At 41.9% G+C, this 18,681-nt stretch overlaps 1 protein-coding gene across 2 annotated transcripts in view; it reads left to right on the forward strand.

The window, feature by feature from the left end:
• Positions 1–18,681, forward strand: part of PPM1H (protein phosphatase, Mg2+/Mn2+ dependent 1H) — a 221,094-nt gene that overhangs the window by 194,267 nt on the left and 8,146 nt on the right. For both annotated transcript variants that reach the window (XR_012666478.1, XM_048835931.2), the window contains exons 8-9: positions 3,584–3,691; positions 12,152–12,303. Coding sequence is in view for 1 of the 2 variants with exons in the window: in XM_048835931.2 (XP_048691888.1) it covers positions 3,584–3,691; positions 12,152–12,303 (260 nt within the window). In the remaining variant the exon portion in view is untranslated. The remainder of the gene's footprint in view (positions 1–3,583; positions 3,692–12,151; positions 12,304–18,681) is intronic.

Here is an 18,681-nt window from a genome sequence, read left to right on the forward strand (position 1 = left end):
CATTAGTATGCTCACTGTGTTTCCAAACAGCACTTCCCCACTGTTTGGATTCTTATTTGAATATAGAAATATGCAATCTTCAGATATAATCTAGTTATGAAGGATTCAAACCTGCTGTAGCTTATCTGTAGGTTTGATGGGATTGGTTCTTTTGTTTGCAAAGTGTTTGTGCACCTGTTATTTTTTTTAATTTATTTTCTCTTTGTTTTGTGGATGTAGTGTTTTAATGTATAAGGTTATTTAAAGTCATCTCGGTCACTAGCTAGCATCCACAGCATAAGTTTCCTGGTTCAGAGGAGGCCCCAGATTCCCACCCCCCTGACTGGAGGGTGATAGGAAGGTAGTTGGGAGAAGATGTTGGATTCATTGCCTTGCTGGCTGCTCTGTGGCAGGGTATTAGTTAAGGAAGACTCGGGAGTTTCTTGAGGGATGGCTGCTGATTCAGGGGAAAAGTCCTCTAGCAAGTAGGTGAGGTGTTGTGGTAATTGAAGATCTTGTCTGTACTGGTTCTGCAGTCAGGAGAAGCACTTTGAGAGAGGGTATTGGGGAGTGAGGTGCACCTCTGAAATTATTGCTGTTCTCAGTAATGACTGTGTTCATATTACTGTCACATCAGCGATTTAACTTTGCATCATGGTTCTTGTCTTGCCAAAGGAAATATGTGGCAGCGCTCCATTATGAAGAGACATCCTGCTGCCTTCATTATTAAACCCCTAGGGTTGGGTTGTTTTTTTAAAAACTTTTTATTAAGGCAAAATTAAAATAAAATGTTAACATACTAAACCATATATTACTTATTCAGGATCAGATTAATATTCAAAGAAACTGGCTAAAGATTTTGGTTTGCTGGTTGAGAAGCCCCCCTCCTCTGAGTATGCTAAAAAGAGTGCCAAGTATCTAAATAGCTGTCTTCTTTTTGGCGTTTTTCTTGTGTACGTTCTTGGTGTGAAAGCTTTTCCATTACAAGAACTGTCCATATTTTATTACACAACAATTCTGTAGGAGGAGGGGGTCACATTTTTTCCAATAATGTGCAACACAAGGTATAGCTGCTAACAACAAAGTAATTAATTTGTAGTTCTGCTTAAAAGGTCGAACCTTTACTTGAGCTTTAAGGAAGCAGATCGGGGATCTCTAGGATGCCTACATTTTGTCATAAAATGAATCTCTTTAATAATTGCTCCCCAAACCATCTAAATCCTGGACACATCCAGCCTACATGCAAGTATGTTTCCCTTTACCTGCAATCCCTCCAAAAGAGCACGGCTCTAGTAGCAAAAACATTATGGCTCTTAACTGGAGTCAAATCCCATCTAAACGGTAATAGTTTATAACAATTATCTTTGAGCTACATATATTGAAGATGAATATCCCCTTTCCCATAGACAGACCCACTCACCCGCGTCAACTTCTTTGTCCAAATCCTTCTCCTATCTTTCCATCTGGGTTGTTTTCTTATCAACATCTTTTTCAATCCAAATTGTATATGTTTTAGAAATTAAACCTTTTGTTTCAGCTTGCTCCTGGCTCAACTTTTGAAATGTGTTTAAAGGTCTAGCTAGAGCCACCTCATACCCAGATTTCACAATAAAATGTGTGACTTATAAATATCCCATATTGTCAATATTTACATCACTTACATTATTACATGGTATAATTTGGTATGATTTCAAATTGGTACCAAGGAACAGCTGTCAGAATTGAATAATCTCAGCTCTTACCTACGGTGGACAGTCACTTTGATTATGTCCTAGGGATAAATTCCTGATGATTAAAGAAAGTAGTTGAGGGAGAGGGTCCTGGTGACAGGAATTTAGAAAATTTGTCCAGAGCTGCTAAGGTAGTCTGGATAAATGACCACCTTTTATTTTTGGTGACTTAGGTTTCTTTTTAACTCAACAATGACTAAGAATAGCCATACTTGGGCTCCAGTTTTCTTAGAATTTTACCCCATGTTTGGGTGGTCTGTTGTTAGCCTAGTTAACCAGATATTAATGCATAATATGCATAACAATAATAAACCAAATTAGGGAAAGCTAGTCCACCCCACTTTTACAGAACTTAGAACTCACCCTTGGTCTTACATGTCCATATGAATTTTAATACTGCACCCTGCCATATTTCTGATCTTATGCCAGGGATACCATCAGAGATGTACTGAAAAAAAAATTACTGGGAGGACATTTGTTTTTACCAAGGCTGCCCTACCTAGCCAGGTTATTTCTTATTTGTTCCATTCTTCCAAGACTTTCATCATTTTATTTCACATTGAAGGATCACTTGCCTTAAAATTATTTTTGTTTCTCCACAGTATTTATTCCCAACTATTTTAAAGATTCCTTTACCCATTTCAGTTTATGTAGATGTGACAACAGTTGGTTTTGACCCTTTTGGGAATATTAATTCCTAAAATTTCAGATTTATCATAGTTTATTTTGAAGCCTGATTCAAAATCCCAAATTGCCCAAATTCCAAAGTTCTGTAATTTGTAACGAGCTTTCTGCCTCCTGCAGATATAACAAGATGTTGTCAGCATGAAAAGCTATTATGTGTTTAATCCAGGAAGGCATGCTGATGCCTTTTACCATGGGACTGTTTCTCACACTCACAGCAAATGGCTCCATTGCCAAAGCAAACAACAGGAAGCATAACAGCCATCCTTGTGTTGTACCCCTAAACAAAATAAAAGGAGGGAGGAACCCTCAATATTTACCTTACCTCCCTTTTTTCAAAAGCTGCCTACCACTCAGCACCTTCCCTCTTCCCAGGTGGTCAGGGGGATGTTGCATATAGGAAATGACAATACTTCCAGAAAGAGCTGTCAAAATATTCTGCTGACGGAGTGCTCTTATTGACTAACATGCAGGGTGCTTCATACGCTTAATATAATTTAGTACTTCTATTGCAAGTAGTACTTGAGGACTCTTACAGAGAGATTAAGGCTCCATTGTCCTAGATGGTACACAAACAAGTGTCCCAGAGACCTCACAATCTAGACAATGCAAAAAAACGGAAATGGGGAAATAGAGGCAGGGAAGGGAGAACAAAGAAATGGTAGAGAGAGGTGCATTAGGTATTTTTAAATTCCTGCAGACTTAGATTAATGAGAGAGAATTTTGATTCTGGTTGAGATTATACACACACACACACACACACACACACACACATTCATTCTCTTTCTCTCTGTGCTATATATAATTTTGAGACAACAAATATTTACAGCAGTCCCAAATTGCACAAACCCACCTGACGATGCAATGGATGCTAAACCCACTCCTGAACTACCCAGGGGAATTTAATTTATGGTCTAGAACGATAGGCAGGTTTTTTTCTTGACCCTGTAGAAAGGGAGAAATTGAAGTCAGAGTGACCCTGGTGGATAAGCAGCTAAAATTGTGAAAGTGAAAAGATTAAAGATCACTGTCTGTTAACTCCTCAGTATAGGGAAGGAAACATTGAAAAAGAGAGGTGATTCCTCCAAAAGCCCTAGCAGTTACGTGGTGGGGTCAGTTTTTAATTCTCTATCACATTAACATTGTGTCTGGAAATGGCTTTGATATTAATGCGTTTCTCTTGTTTCCAGGCTCGTGTCATGGCAACTATTGGAGTAACTAGAGGACTTGGAGACCATGACCTGAAGGTGCATGACTCCAATATCTACATCAAACCTTTTCTGTCCTCATCTCCCGAGGTACATCATCCATGTTTTTATTACATGGGAGTTGAAGAAAATTAATTAAATTAAGTGCACATTGTTCATCCTGAATTGCTGTCAACTGTGGACAATGTCCAGCATGTTATTTGATCACTTAAATAAATGTGTAAATCAAGGGTGGAAATAATGACAGGATTGATGCCATTCGCTACATAGTAATGTAGTTTTCATTCCTCTTCCTGCTGCCCCAGGAATATACACATCCCTGTCAGGCTCCTGATGCCTTTCCGCCTTCTAAGTGTCATGGTTAATGTCCTTCTGCCCGAGGGGCATTGGATGTGACTCTGCAGCTGCTTCACGATCAGCCCAAGGATTCACTCTGCAGTGGCGCAAGATGTTCTTCCCCCTATGTTTCCCTTTCAGTGACCGAGCACACCACTGACACAGAATTTAAAGCCGATGTCAGCTTATGAAATAAGAGAATAGAAACTAGATACTGGAGTCCCTGATTTCTTGCATGGCAACATGGAAACTACAGCTTGTACACAGTACAGAACCCCAGTGTCTAAGGAGGAAAAATAGCCAGGGCACATCAAAATAAGCTCCACACCTGCCCTTGATCCACTTCACTTGCAGACCCAATACTTAATCTTTAAGGCCTTCAGTCATTTGGGACCTGACTTCCAGAACATTTTCAGTTCATCACTATCCAATACATGGTAGCTGATGGTATTTGGAGTGAAGCACTCCAGAGCAGGAGGTAGGGCATTTTCGGTTGATGGCCCAGGATGTTGCAGTGGCCTACTGGAGGTTCTTAGAAGGAGACTGAGCCTGGCTGTCCTCAGAGCCTCATTGAAAACTCCTTTTTGCATAAACCTCCCTGGAATAACAAAATATATGGAATTAGTAATGAACATTATATTTAAAACAGTAAGCAAGACAGATTAAGCCTACAGAGCTGAAGAGTAGAATCCATTGTGAACACACATGAGGAGTCTTATTTACCATGGGTCAAATCCTGAGAGTTCTGCACTTCCCACTGGCTTCAGCAAATATTCAACAGTTGCCAACATTTGACCCAGCAGTTGAGACTTACGTGCTATGGTGCTGAGTGCCCTAGCAGTGACTACGGAGAGGGAGTGAGCGAGTTGTGCACATCCTGAAACGTAAAGCTGCTGCCAAACTAACAAGTCCTGACTAAAAAGTGCTTCCACTGAGGCTTGAAAGACAGCTAGAGAGAGATTCTGGTCACTTAAAGAAAAGAAGTCTATTGACAGCCACCCATCATCCTTCCCCCTCTCATTCTGCTCCTTTCCCTGTTTTTTTTCAGTGTATGCCATCTCTGCTGTCCCAAGCCAGGGAATCAGCACTTCTGCCCTCATCATTGTAATAGATTTGGTTTGTGCCAATGTAATGCTGCAATTCTACCTCTTCTTTCTGGCACTCCAAGACCCGGCTCTACTATAGTATCTCGGCAGGATCAACCTTGCCAATCGCTGCAGCAACATTCATTCATGCAATATAAAGATCTTGGAGATTTGTATCTTGCATCTTGTAGGTTTTTCCAATTTGTGTTTGAATTCCAAAACGTGATGCGCATAACGCATACTCTAGCTGAGTCTCAGACTCTGCAAGTGCCTGATCAAATGGCAGCAAAAAATGTCCTTGTTTCCATAGTCCTTTGGCAGTTAAGGCTAGCAGAAATGTCATAGGGGCCAGTAGCAGGAAATGAAGAATATCAGCCCTAGCAATCTTGAGATAAGCCAGCAGAAATCAAATTCTATGTGAAAACAAATACATGTGCCAAAAAAAAAAAAAAAAAACCATCACACCGAACATTGCTCTTCTCTCAGATATTGTCTCTATATTGTCAGGAACCTGCAATACATCTTGCAGACAAAGCTATGTTAAGAAGCAATGCCCTGTGCTGCCATTTGGGGAACTTGCATTTGGAAGTAAATTAAGTAGTAATAATACTTGCAACTTCGATAGCACTTCCTCATCAGTGGACCTCAAATAATTATATAAAGGTGGGGAAAGATAATTTCCATTTTACAGGCTGAGAGTCTGAGGCATAGAGAAGTTAGTCACACAATAAGTCAGTGACAGGATAGAACTACATCTTCTGACTTTGGGTCCTGTGCCACGGCCACTGGCCCCTTTCCCAGGCCAGGGGAGAACATGGCAAATTTGTTTCAAATAGTAAAACCAAAGCTATGATATAAGGTTGCAACAGAAATGCATCTGAAATCAGAATCTAAATATCTGAAGAAGCAGACTGAGTCTAACTCCAGAAGTGTAGGTTTAAGTAACTTTTGGGTGGAATCAAATTTTACTATAATAGACGTACCAACCCATGAGAGGAGCAGACCCGTAACCAAGTCTGACAGTCAGCCTTCGGTGATTCAGCTGGTATGAGACAACATTTGAAAGACTTTCACAGCTCTAGAAAACTGAACCTTACAATGAACTGGAGAAGCACAAAGCAGACTTACCAGAGCTGAGGAGATCTCACATTGTATTACATATCTATTTTTCATAGGGAAATAATCATTTGACAAATCTTAATATGAAATTCTGGCAGTAGAATTCAATAGGAATCTTGTCCCTGTATCTGGGAGGTAAGATTTGGTTTTAAGATTCTTCAAATGATTACTCACCCATTTGTTGGAAAAGGCATGCATCTGATGGCGCCATTTGGCCCTTGTTATTTCACCTGACCACTTGTCTGACTGAATGATGTGGAGAGGGAGAACTGAAGAACCTTTTCCCATAAAGGCTGTGCTAAAAGAGCTTGCTGAACACTTCACAGTATGTAAAAGGAAATCACACAACGTTAGACTGACACCAGTGTTTGGTAGAAAGCTTTAGGACTTCCATTTAAAGGAACAAATTGGGTAAATATTTGGAGAGGGACTGTATGATTCAGGAGAATCAAGGTGATTTCAGGAATAGCAGGTCAAATCTGACTGGCTTGGAATTCTTTTAGGCTAATACTGTCAGGGAAGAAATGAAAAATGCAGTAGATGGTCTTACACAGTGCTTGGATTTCTCAGAAAGCATTTGAGAAAATGGTCTGCCTCGTAGGTTAATATAAAAGACAGAGCCGTAGAGTAAGTGGAAAGTTGGCACAGTACACTGGAAATTGGCTAAAGGGCAGGAAACGAAAGGTAGCAGTAAAAAGCTAAAAGGAGGTTAATTGGTGAGTGCTGCAGGGAACAGTGTTGGGACCAGCTTTTCATTATTTACATATAAATTACTTGGAAGATAGTATAGAAAGAGATTTCCATGTGTGCCAATGAAACTGCTTTGGATAACTGTGCACGTATAAGGAACAATACAATTAAGAAAAGATTTAAATTACTGAAGTAGCCATGCTGATAGTAAATGCAGCTGAAGCTGAATGTAGAGTGTTGCCCGTCTTGGCTTGAATTCCATTGGGCCAGGCTGGTTCAGGACCATCTCAGGTGGCTGCAGGCTACATGTCAGTTTGCTATGAGTTGTTTTCAAGCAAGAGTTGGCTGGCTCGCTTAAGAACACAAATGGGATACCAGATCAGCTGTGGCTCTTTCACAAGCCAAGTATGGCCTTTTGAAGGTGGTGCATAAGAACGGCCATACTGGATTAGACCAAAGGTCCATCTAACCTAGTATCCTATCTTCCAACAGTGGCCAATGCCAGGTGCCCCAGAGGGAATGAACAGAACAGGTCATCATCACGTGATCCATCCCCTGTCGCCCATTCCCAGCATCTGGCAAACAGAGGCTAGGGACAGTATCCCTGCCCATCCTGGCTAATAGCCATTGATGGACCTATTCTCCATGAATTTATCTAGTTCATTTTTGAACCCTGTTATAGTCTTGGCCTTCACAACATCCTCAGGCAAAGAGTTCCACAGGCTGACGATGTGCTGTGTGAAGAAATGCTTCCTTTTGTTTGTTTTAAATCTGCTGCCTATTAATTTCATTTGGTGACCCTGAGTTCTTGTGTTATGAGAATAAATAAATAACACTTCCTTATTTGCTTTCTCCACACCAGTCATGATTTTATAGACTTCTCTCATAGTCGTCTCTTTTCCAAGCTGAAAAGTCCCAGTCTTATTAATCTCTCCTCAAATGGAAGCTGTTCCATGCCTCTAATAATTTCTGTTGCCCTCTTCTGAACCTTCTCCAATTCCAGTATATCTTTTTTGAGACCACATCTGCATGCAGTCTTCATGATGTGGGTGTACCATGGATTTATAAAGAGGCAATATGATATTTTCTGTCTTATTATCTATCCCTTTCTTAATGATTCCCAATGTTTTGTTAGCTTTTTTGACTGCTGCTGCACGCTGAGTGGATGTTTTCTGAGTACTATCCACAATAACTCCAAGATCTTTTTCTTGAATGGTAACAGCTAATTTAGATCCCATCATTTTATATGTATAATTGGGATTATGTATGTATGTATGGTAGATCCTGTTGAGATGTAACCACAAACTCGACCCATCCTTTGTATCACCGATCCAGGATTTGGCACTGGAGTATTTCCTCAGCACACATTAAGAGCTTTGCTGAATAACAGAATGCACAATCCATATCCAGACAGAGTGCATAACTGAGCTGTAGCACAGAGCATCCACGGCTAAACCTTAGCAGAGGTCTGAAGACCCCAGTCATTGTGTAATTCATCGAGACCTGCCCTCTCCTTGCTGGCTGGCTGTGCAGAAGTGACAGTGCTGCTTTGTTGCTGGCTTTAAACATTCCTACTTTTGGATATGAAGTTGCAGAATGGGCTAATTAAGACAGAGCATGAGGTAGATCCCAAATTGTCCATCCTTCCTGATGACATTGGAGGTGGACGGAGGGTTTCCTAAATGCATAGAGGGAGCAGGGAGAGTAAAGGAAGTGAGAGGGAGTGGAAGCCATACAGAGAGTCCGCTTGCATTGGGAAAATGGCTTTTGCCCAGGTTGCCTGGTGGTCTGGCTAGCCACCCATGTCTGTGTGAGCTGGAGAGTTCTGTATCCATTTGAAGCGCACGCAAGTTTGAGTGATTTGTGTCACAGCCATAACATCATTTAAATCTCATATCTGCTGAATTGCCTGAATTATTATTGAGGAAGGGCAGCAAGCAGGGGGTAGCTCAGGGCTTTGGGGAAAATGGCTGGTGAGATGGAGTTGATAAATAGCTCTCGGCCACATAAAATGTATATAGTGTCATACATGTGCCACATGAGAATGCTAGTGTCATGTTACTCCTCTGTAAAATTGCAAATAACTAATACAAGAAGATAGTATTAAAAATGAGAACTGGAACAGCTCCGCTAAGTGGGAATGCATCTGGGCAAGACAGCCTGCCTCTGAAATACTGTGATTCTCTGAACAGCTCTAAATTAACTCATGTCTATTAGTGCTTGCTAGCCACCTGTAGATGTATTTTAGAAAACTGACGGAAAAACAATAAATATTGTGGCCACCCTTAAATACTTTACTTGTCAACCAGGTGACATCACCGGGACATGGCCTCTGCTTGGTATACGAAATAATATGAATATTGTAATATCCGACCTATCTACAAAGGTTTGGAAAGTTTATAAAGCTGGCTACTTTATGACAGTGAGTAGACAATTAGATATGATAATCATTCTTTGGGGGAGAGAGCCACATCTGACAACTAACCCAACCTCCTTCCATAACTTCACGTTATTTTCATTGAACTGCATACCAGTCAAATAGCTGGTTCTTTGCCCACCATTGCCCATACCCCTTAACTACTGTGCATCATTAGGTGTCTGTCAGTATCCATCTCCTTGCCATCTCTTCAGGTTTGAACATGTCAAGCTTAGTCTTTCCTCATAAAAAATAGCCTCTAGTTCCTAAATTAGCTATATTATCTTTGCTTGAGTTTTCCCCAAAACCTGAATGTTCTTGTATCAAAATAGTCTCTCTTCTCAGTAATGTACACTAGAGTCTGCGGAAATATATATCTTGGGCCCTTCATCTGCTGCATCAGCTATAGTTTTGACAGGATTCTATTGCCTTGAAGCAGCAGCCATAGGCTCCAATCTTGCTCCATAGACATCAGTGGGAGATCTGCTATGGACTTCAGTACGAGCAAGGTCTGGCCCATAACATTTTTCCCCAGTGGTAGCAGGAGAGGATCTGTTACTTTAATTTGAACTTTCTTTATCTAGGTGAGGGAGATGGGGCAGAGATGGATTTTAGAAAAGTCTTCTGATTTACATGTGTTTTGTTCTGAGTGATTCACTGCTAAGTGGATAATTAACATTTAAGTATCTTACTGTCTGTGTAAAAGTAGCTGACATCCAAGAGATCTGACTTCCAAACGTTTTTTTTTGTGATGACCATCATCTCGGCCAATACACTGGCAGTTGAGCTGGTGACTTCAACAAACAAAGGCATGAGCTGCTACACTTTGCACTAAAGAGCCAAGGTTCTATAATGTTGGGGGCTGCAAACACTAGGAGAGTGGTGAAGCACTGGAATGGGTTACCTAGGAAGGTGGTGGAATCTCCTTCCTTAGAGGTTTTTAAGGCTCGGGTTGACAAAGCCCGGGCTGGGATGATTTAGTTGGGGATTGGTCCTGATTTGAGCAGGGGATTGGACTAGATGACCTCCTGAGGTCTCTTCCAACCCTAATATTCTATGAAACACTCGTATCCTCTGTGAATTGGCACAGAGGTGTACCTGTAACACACAGTCTCCATAGACTATATTTGCTGCTGTGGAGTTGTATTTCTGATAGATTTGAATCAGGAGGTAAAGACAGTGGGGAGTGTTCTAGGTTGACTTTTTTTTTTTTTTGGCTCATCTCAAAAGTCCTCACTCAGATAGACCTTAAATAATAAAGCAATCGATACATTTTACAAATGACCCTCTCTCTCTTTAGAACAAAAGGGAAAAAACTGTGAGGATTAGCACTGAGATGGACATGATTGTTTCTCCTGTCCTGGTTGCGATCCCATAAAAATCATAATTACATTGAAAGGTCCAAGCATTTTATGTGCATTTCCTGCTCCTTGGCTCCTAATGAGAGAATGTGCCAAGAGAGAATGAAATCACTCCCCATCTTCTAGCTGTGCCAAGTACATGTCCGAACAAATTTGTGGAGCACTGATGCTGCTCTTGAAGCACAAGGATAAAACAGCATGTGTGACCAGGTGCACTGTTCCCAAATTCTAATACAGATCATCATTTCTTCTTGTTTACGTTCCAAGGTTGTCACACGTCTTTCAAATTACTGGTGGGGTAATTAAAGTGCTCTGTGAGTGGTTCCCAAGGATTCCAAGTTTTAGTTTGGGGAATTAAAGGAGCTGGCGGTTTGACAGTTGGAATGCATGGCAGGCTGGGAGAAGACTTACATCCAACAAAAGACTCATTTGAAAAACTTGCAATGACTCAGTTAACCCCCTGATTTCATTATTTAGACAGCTCAGTCAAGCAGGGGGTTACGGGAGGCCATTTTAAACATAGGATGTCAGATTGTTCAGCATCAGGGGCCAGTCTGAGAAGTCAGTTCAGTTCTTAGCTATATGACTTCAGCCTTAAGTAACAAGACCAATGGGCATTTTAGGGAATTAACCTAGTACGGAAGAACCTTTTCCATTAATATTTTATGTGGTTCCTTAAATTGGCCCCAGTCCAACAAATCACTTAAGAATATGATCCATTCACTTCAGTGGAGCCACTCACATGCTTAAAGTTAAGCATATTCTTAAGTTCTTTGCTGGATCACGGCTATAGAAAAGACTTTAGGTAGCAAATCCTTATACAATGCACTGAGCACTTCAGAACATGTGCAATTTATTGGGCATAGTTAATGGTTTCTGGGCAAATAGTGAAAACAGTTATTAAAAATTCATCAAGTAAATTATTAAATTCTTATTTGACCAGCTATCCCAATGATGGAGAATAGCCAAAATGCACAGCATGGCCACAAGAGGAGAAGGGAGAGGAATAGGTTTGATTGCTTTGATCACCGCTGTCAGCACTACATAAATGCATTAGGACCAAGCAATTTATTTGAGCATGAGCTTTCGTGAGCTACAGCTCACTTCATCGGATGCATCCGATGAAGTGAGCTGTAGCTCACGAAAGCTCATGCTCAAATAAATTGGTTAGTCTCTAAGGTGCCACAAGTACTCCTTTTCTTTTTGCAAATACAGACTAACACGGCTGTTACTCTGAAACCTGCATTAGGACCCTGATTCAAGAACAGTCAAGTCTGTTCCTATTCAGGTCAACACTTAAGCACCTGATTAAGTGCCATCCAGCAGTAGGGTATGCTATTTTGAATTAGGGCCTAAGAGAGATTGCCAGCTCCATGAAGAAGTTGCCCTACTGAGTGCTGGGGAGAGCAAAAGTGCGACATGTGGGGGTATTTGAGCTCCCTTGCCTAAGTGGCTAACTCAAGATCATCATCAGCAGATTTTCACAAGAATTGGAATATTTCCTCCTTCATCTGAGTCAATGTCTCTTGTTTTGTGGTTATAGGTGAGAGTCTACAATCTTCTGCAGTATGAGCACGGACCAGAGGATGTGCTGATCTTAGCTACCGATGGACTCTGGGATGTATTATTAAATGAAGAAGTGGCAGAAGCTGTCACAAACTTCCTACCAAACTGTGACCCTGATGATCCCCACAGGTTTGTGCTCTTACCTGGCCGTTCAGAGTTCCTCTGCCACAGCAAGCGTGGGGTTTGTAACTCATTTGTTTCCAGAGAGTAGCCCGAAGTGAATGAGCTTCTCTTCTAAGTTCTTCTGTGTCTTTATGGCTAGGTTTGTAGCTTGGAGACTCTCAAAGGGGGACTTATCAAATATGGATTAAAAACCTGCTGACTGTATGGGGATAGGCAGGGGATTACAGTATCTGGGCGTAGGTTCTATTTTTCCCACCACACTAAAGCTGTGTGGAGACCTCTGCTCCTTCTAGAGAGGGACATGGCATATTTGTTTGTCTGGCTGATCGTTTCCTTCTGGGAAGCCATTTCCCACTTAAGAATAACTTTCTCTTTCCCCTGAGGAAGTTAGCAGCTGCAGTGCCACAGCACCAACCCAGATGACAAGAGGCTTTGTTGCTAGGGAGTGCTGGGAGGAAAGGTAGTTGGCCCACCTTCCGCTACCGGTTCCGAGCATCTTTTCCTCAGTGCAGTCACCTGGTGCAGGAGCCTTGAGGCTACGTATGGGTTTTGAGTGTGGGCTCCCGTAACGTTGCTCATTGTGCATTCACTGTACTGGTCATGTTATGTTCTTAAAACCAGTCATGTGGCCAGAGTGCCAATGGCTGGATAAGTTGAGTGAGAACAAGAGATGAAAAGTTTGATTGCAACCCATTTCATCAATTATATTCGCTATTTTCCTGGCTTTATCGCCTCTTCTTGGTCAACATTGCTCTTCCCAGCATCCTATTATCTAGCAATACAAACGTTCCTGAAGAGTTAAGTTCCCGAAGTCAAGTTCTCCCTTGAGTGAGTGGGTCAGTCTGTTTTATTGTGAATATCAGCGTGAAAGGGGGCCTCGTTGTTGCTTCCCAAATTCAGGCCCCTTGATTTCTGTGCCCAGCCACCCTTCTCTCCTGCGCCATCCCCTCTCCTGGGTTGCATTTTTCCTTTTATGAAAACTCCCACTCGAATACAGCAGAGAAAGGAGTTTTTTAAACATTTTTCACCCGTTTCCCTTGTGTCAACTGGGAGGGCAACCCAGTGTCAGACACAAAATCTGGGATATTTCGGCACGCAAATGAAAATGTGTGGAAAAATCCATAGCGCTCTAGTTACATTAGTATATCGATGGCAGTTGGTGTGGGAAAGAGGAAAGCAAGTCTGAAAATGCTTCATGTGTTTGTTTCTGAACCATCATCTTTTCAGGCTTCGCCCTGTACTACCACACAAAGGGAAAACGGGGAAGATAACCGTGGGCAAAGGCACTCTGACAGCCACTTGGGTTTTTAAGTGACAGCCATTCTAGAGAAAATTGCAAACAGTATTTTCTTATACTGACACTTACAAACATGGAATGTAAAATAGCATTTCACTGCAAGTGCTGGATTGTCAGGTGAATGGATGATTAGCGTGAAGCTGCAGCTGTGACATTCTGACCTTCACAATCTCCTCTCTCCGAGAGATGTGATAGAAATGAGAGAGCCTGGGCTGCTTGACTTCCCTACGGCTTATTAGTCCCTCTGCAAAGATAGATAGATAAATAAATACTAGGTTTTGCAGGAAAGGCCAGGGCTACGGCATCATACAGCCGGCCCAAGAGGAGAAGCAGCAGCATATGCTGTACAGCCAACACAAAATGGTGCTTTCATTTAAAAAAAACAAACAAAAAACCAAAGTCTAGGGATGTGCCAGCAGGATTGGGAAAATCCATCCCCCTTTCTCCTGCCCTGTTCCCAAAGAGGTAAATACCAGCCAAACCAAGTGCTAAAAGGCTCCCCGAATACTGTAGTGACCATTTGTCTCTTCTATAAATAAGTTTTTTTCAGGGGTTGCTTCCTGAATCTCTGAACCTCCCCACCTCTCTGGGACTTCATTCACCCAGCTCTTGCTTCCTCTTTCCCTGCACCACACCTGCCACACCCACCCATCCCAAAAGGAGAGTCTCACAAGAACTGTCCACAAAACCTGGTACTGTCCTTCTTATCATGGTTGCTTCTTGCTCACTGCTAGTACGTGCACATGGTACTACTGAGTGCTGACTCCAACTTGCCACCGCAATGGGATGCAACAGCTGGTCATGTGGACATCCAACCCACCAACATGGGTTGGGAGGAAGAGAGGCTGGGTGGGTGAATAGTGCCTAGGAACAGGGCCTAAAAAATAGGCACTGACTACATAAGAATATGCACACTGAATGTTAAACTGAGGGCCATATATGGGGTTGGGAAGGAATTTTCCCCCGTGTCAGATTGGCAGTGACTTTGCGGGGATGTGCATTGGCTTCTTCTGCAGCATGGGGCATGGGTCACTTGCCAGGATCATCTGGGTATATCTCACTAAATCAACTCCCTGCCACTGCAGGGGCCTCGACCACTGGTGCACCTCAGTTAGAAATAGGGGTTGTCGGCAAAGCTTAAAGTGAGCAGGGTGACTCAGCCAGTCAAAAAGCATAGAGAACCCTAGGGAAAGTCCCCTGGCTGGTGAGAACATACTGATCATCTGAGTCTGAAGTAGTGCTCCATGGTGGACAGACAGAGAGCAGTGTTGACCATCCCCCGTCCTAGAGAATTTTCCTGTAAGTTTTCTCCTCTTTTCAGGACATGATTCTATTTGCAACAGTGCAGGAATATGCCCGGGGGGGGATGGAGAGCTGGGTTTTGTGTGGCATTCAGCTTAGAAACAAGTTGTTTGATTGTTGATTTCCCGGTTTTGGCATGGCTGCCATCTGTATTTAAACAAGCTTTCCCAAAACCTTTGTTACAAACTAATGAAATCCTGTCATCAGTTAGTAGCAGACCCGGAACTTCTCTAAGCTCCAGTGAGGGAAGTAGTGGAAAAAGGAGGAGGAATCAGTTAGGAACAGAGGGATCCTTAGAGTGTTAGGCGATGGCAGAGGAAGAATGGACAGGGGTGGGGTCAGAAAATACCTAACGGAGCTTTGAGGTGCCTCATCTGTTTGATAATGTGGGGGAGGGAGTTGCTAAACAATATATTTAAAGCTTTATCCAGGGAATCTCAGTTTAGCTGACATCACCCAGTTAACACTTAAGGCCAATTTTTCAATATCCGAGTTGACATCAGCAGCACTATCCAAGGACATACACGTACCCGGAATCATGAATAGCCTATTGTCAATTAACAATGGAAAGGAAGCATGGTCCTGAGGGTGTCACTGGACTGAGATCGGATTTAATTCCTGGTTCTGCCACAGACTTCCTGTGTGAACTTGGGCAGGTCACTTCATTTCTCTGATGCCTCTGTTCCCCATATGTGAAATGGGGGTGATAATACTCCCTTCCTCCCACTCTGCCTGCCTTATCTATTCAGATTTTAATAGATTCTGTACAGAGACCTGCTACATGAGTGTACAGCAGCTAGAATAATAGGGTCTTGATCTCTGTGGGGTCTGCTACCATAATACAAATAATGATGCCCACCTATTCAGCAGCTAACCATTTACAATAGGTCTAATCTTTCAATCATTCAGAAGTTGATAACTTCATTTTTATTACGGTAGTGCCTAGGGGTACTACTCATAGATCTGCACCCCATTGTGGTAGGTGCTGTACAAAATCAGAAAAAAAAGGGTGACAGTCCCTGCCTCAAGGGGTTTACGCTCTAAATATAAGACAAGATACACCAGATGATGGATATAGACAGTTGGGGGAGTACAAGTAAACCATGGAAACAGTATTGGTCTGCATGGTAGGCACTGGTCTGTGCATGCCAGCAACCTAATCATTGTGAAGTTTTTTATAGGTATCATGGCAAGGGAGAGTTTTGAGGTGGGATACGAAGGCAGATAATGAGGCAGCTTTGCCACACATTTCTTGCACTAAGAATGAAGATTCTTTGTTAAATGTCACCAATGAGTTAGCTGAACTAATTAGTAGAGGTCATTATACAGTATACAAAAGATTAGGGATCCTAAGAGGAAAAGCAGATTTTCTGGGTCTCATTCTGATCCATCTAACATTGGTTTAACTCCATTAAATTTAGTGAGGTTACTCCTGATTTACCCCAGTGTAAGTCATACCAGAATCAGGCCCTTCTTTACTTAAGTTTCAGAACAAACACATTTATTAGTGTTTGACCTGGTGTTCTATGAATGGACATCTGAACTGAATGTTAATTTGTTCTTTTAAGTAATTTTGTGCCAGATCATTTAGGGACTTATAAATAATAGTGGCAAGGCATTTTTCATGCCAGCTAGCAAGAGGTAATTAGAACAGCCTTTCATATGGCTTACAATGATATTTATGAAAATTACCTTGCAGAATTGCTCTTGCTGCTTGGTTATAAAGAATATTTAAAGGGTTTAAAGTACTTTGTGAAAGATTTTACCTAATTTACCTCACAGTACTCCAAATGAAGTATAGCTAATGGATTCATGATTGTATAGCAATCCTGACTATGAAACAGTGTCCCATTCTTCCGAGTAGTCAGTTAAGGAGAGATCTTAGGTATTTATCACTTTGCAAATATGTTTAAAATAATGTTGTCCAGCAAAACTCCACGTTATTTGAGAAGTTTAGTAACCCAGTCTATGGTAAATTCATCAACTTGAATTTTTAAATGACTGGGAATGTGGAAATGAGCCATGGAAGAAATTGCATGGGTCCTGTGGTACTTTCCACGTTGTGGTCATAAAAAGAACCTACATGTTGGGTGAGATCAGTGGTCCATCTAGCCCAGTTTCCAACAGTAACCAATAGTAGAAGCTTTTGAGGAAGATGCAAGAACCACTAGAGTAGGCCGTTATGGAATCATCTATCTACAGGAATGGTTTCTTACTAACACCCATTAATTAGAGGTTGGCTTATGCTCTGACACATGACGGTTTATATCCCTTGCAAAACTTTTGGGGCTTTTGTTAATTTGTTAATTCTTAGTTTTGGAACTCTAGATGTCTCTCTGTTATTAGATAAATGCATAATTCTGTGTTGAATGCTAAAGATGGGCCCAAACTGCAAAATACCTATATGCACTCTTCCTAAAATGAAACAGTTTTCAGATTCACCTTCTAGTTCATCCCATTACAAAAATGGAACCTATTGTGAATTTCAGATCCAAGCTTTCCCGTGTTTCAGGCATAGTCTGATATGAGGTTTTGGTTCTATCTCCTCTTTAAAAACTATGGCAGTGCAATCACATGGAAAGTGCGGTTGATTCATGAGATAAATTGCAGAAGTTTTATATTATCATGTGGTACCTGCCACATTGTGGTCATCATCTGGAATTTCTTCCAAGCTGTATGGCTGAATCTGAAGGCTTCATTTTTTATTTCAAGTGTCCATTAGACAGAGAGCACTAGCCCAGTGTCTTCATCCTGATCCCACTGGGCTCTAACAGAGGTCACCTCCTATATCCTGTCCTCCGACTTGCCATGCAAGTGAAATTACCCAACTGTTACTAATTTTAAACACAGTGAAGTGATGATGGGAAAGCCATTATGTGGCAAAAGGGAAAGAAAAAAGAAACAACAGAGGACAGAGTGAGACATAAGACTATGCTTCAGGATTATTATATGTTAGAGCTGATGCTCTGCGTCTCCCCAAAACAGATGACGTGATCCCTGCCCCCAAGGAGCTTATGCACTGAGACGTGAAGTAACAAGACAGTAGGGAGGGTTGATCACTTTATGATTTCCCAGTGAGGGCTAACCTGTGGCATGATGGAGTAAGAAAGGTGGTGGGGGGTTAATATTTACACAAAATGGACATCTTAGCTGGCTAATTTCTTGTAGGTGTTGTGGCAGAAATGGGCCTTAAAGGGGAATATGAATGATGAGTGGAAGGTGGCCTTGTAGATCAACTCAGCCAGTGTAGTCCATGCATAGGGAATGGTGGAAAAGCGTGAATGAAGAAGACAATGAAGGAGCATCAGTATCATACTGTTTCCTCATATGAGGCTGATACAGCTTAGGCATTGCAGCTGTGCTCCCTGATCGCCACTTCAAAAATCATTCCTTCTCACTTCTCCTCCTATCCTTCCCCATGTCCTGTCCCCTCTCTCAGGCTGTGGGGATAGGTAGGAGGTTCTGGGGAGTCACTTTGTGCTTGGGAGGCTGGGAAGCAGCCCAAGCAGGCCACACAGTTTGCCAAAAGTGTATTTCCCCCACTGCAGCCATTTCTCTGCAGTACTCCGCTGATCAATACTGAAAGCTTCAGCAGGAGGAAAAAAAATACTCTCAGATCACAAAAGTTGCATTCTGGTGCGGCTCGTCATTGGGAAGAAGTACTTTAAGACTACTTCTCTAATGGTGTCTTGACAGTTGAATCCCAAGTTCACAGCATTAGTGGATAAAGCATTCGATAATGGACTGCTGCTGCTATTCATCTCCAAGTGCCAAAATCTCACCCC

Source organism: Caretta caretta, chromosome 1 (genome assembly GCF_965140235.1).
Source record: "Caretta caretta isolate rCarCar2 chromosome 1, rCarCar1.hap1, whole genome shotgun sequence".
In the NCBI taxonomy this organism is placed as follows: domain Eukaryota; kingdom Metazoa; phylum Chordata; order Testudines; family Cheloniidae; genus Caretta; species Caretta caretta.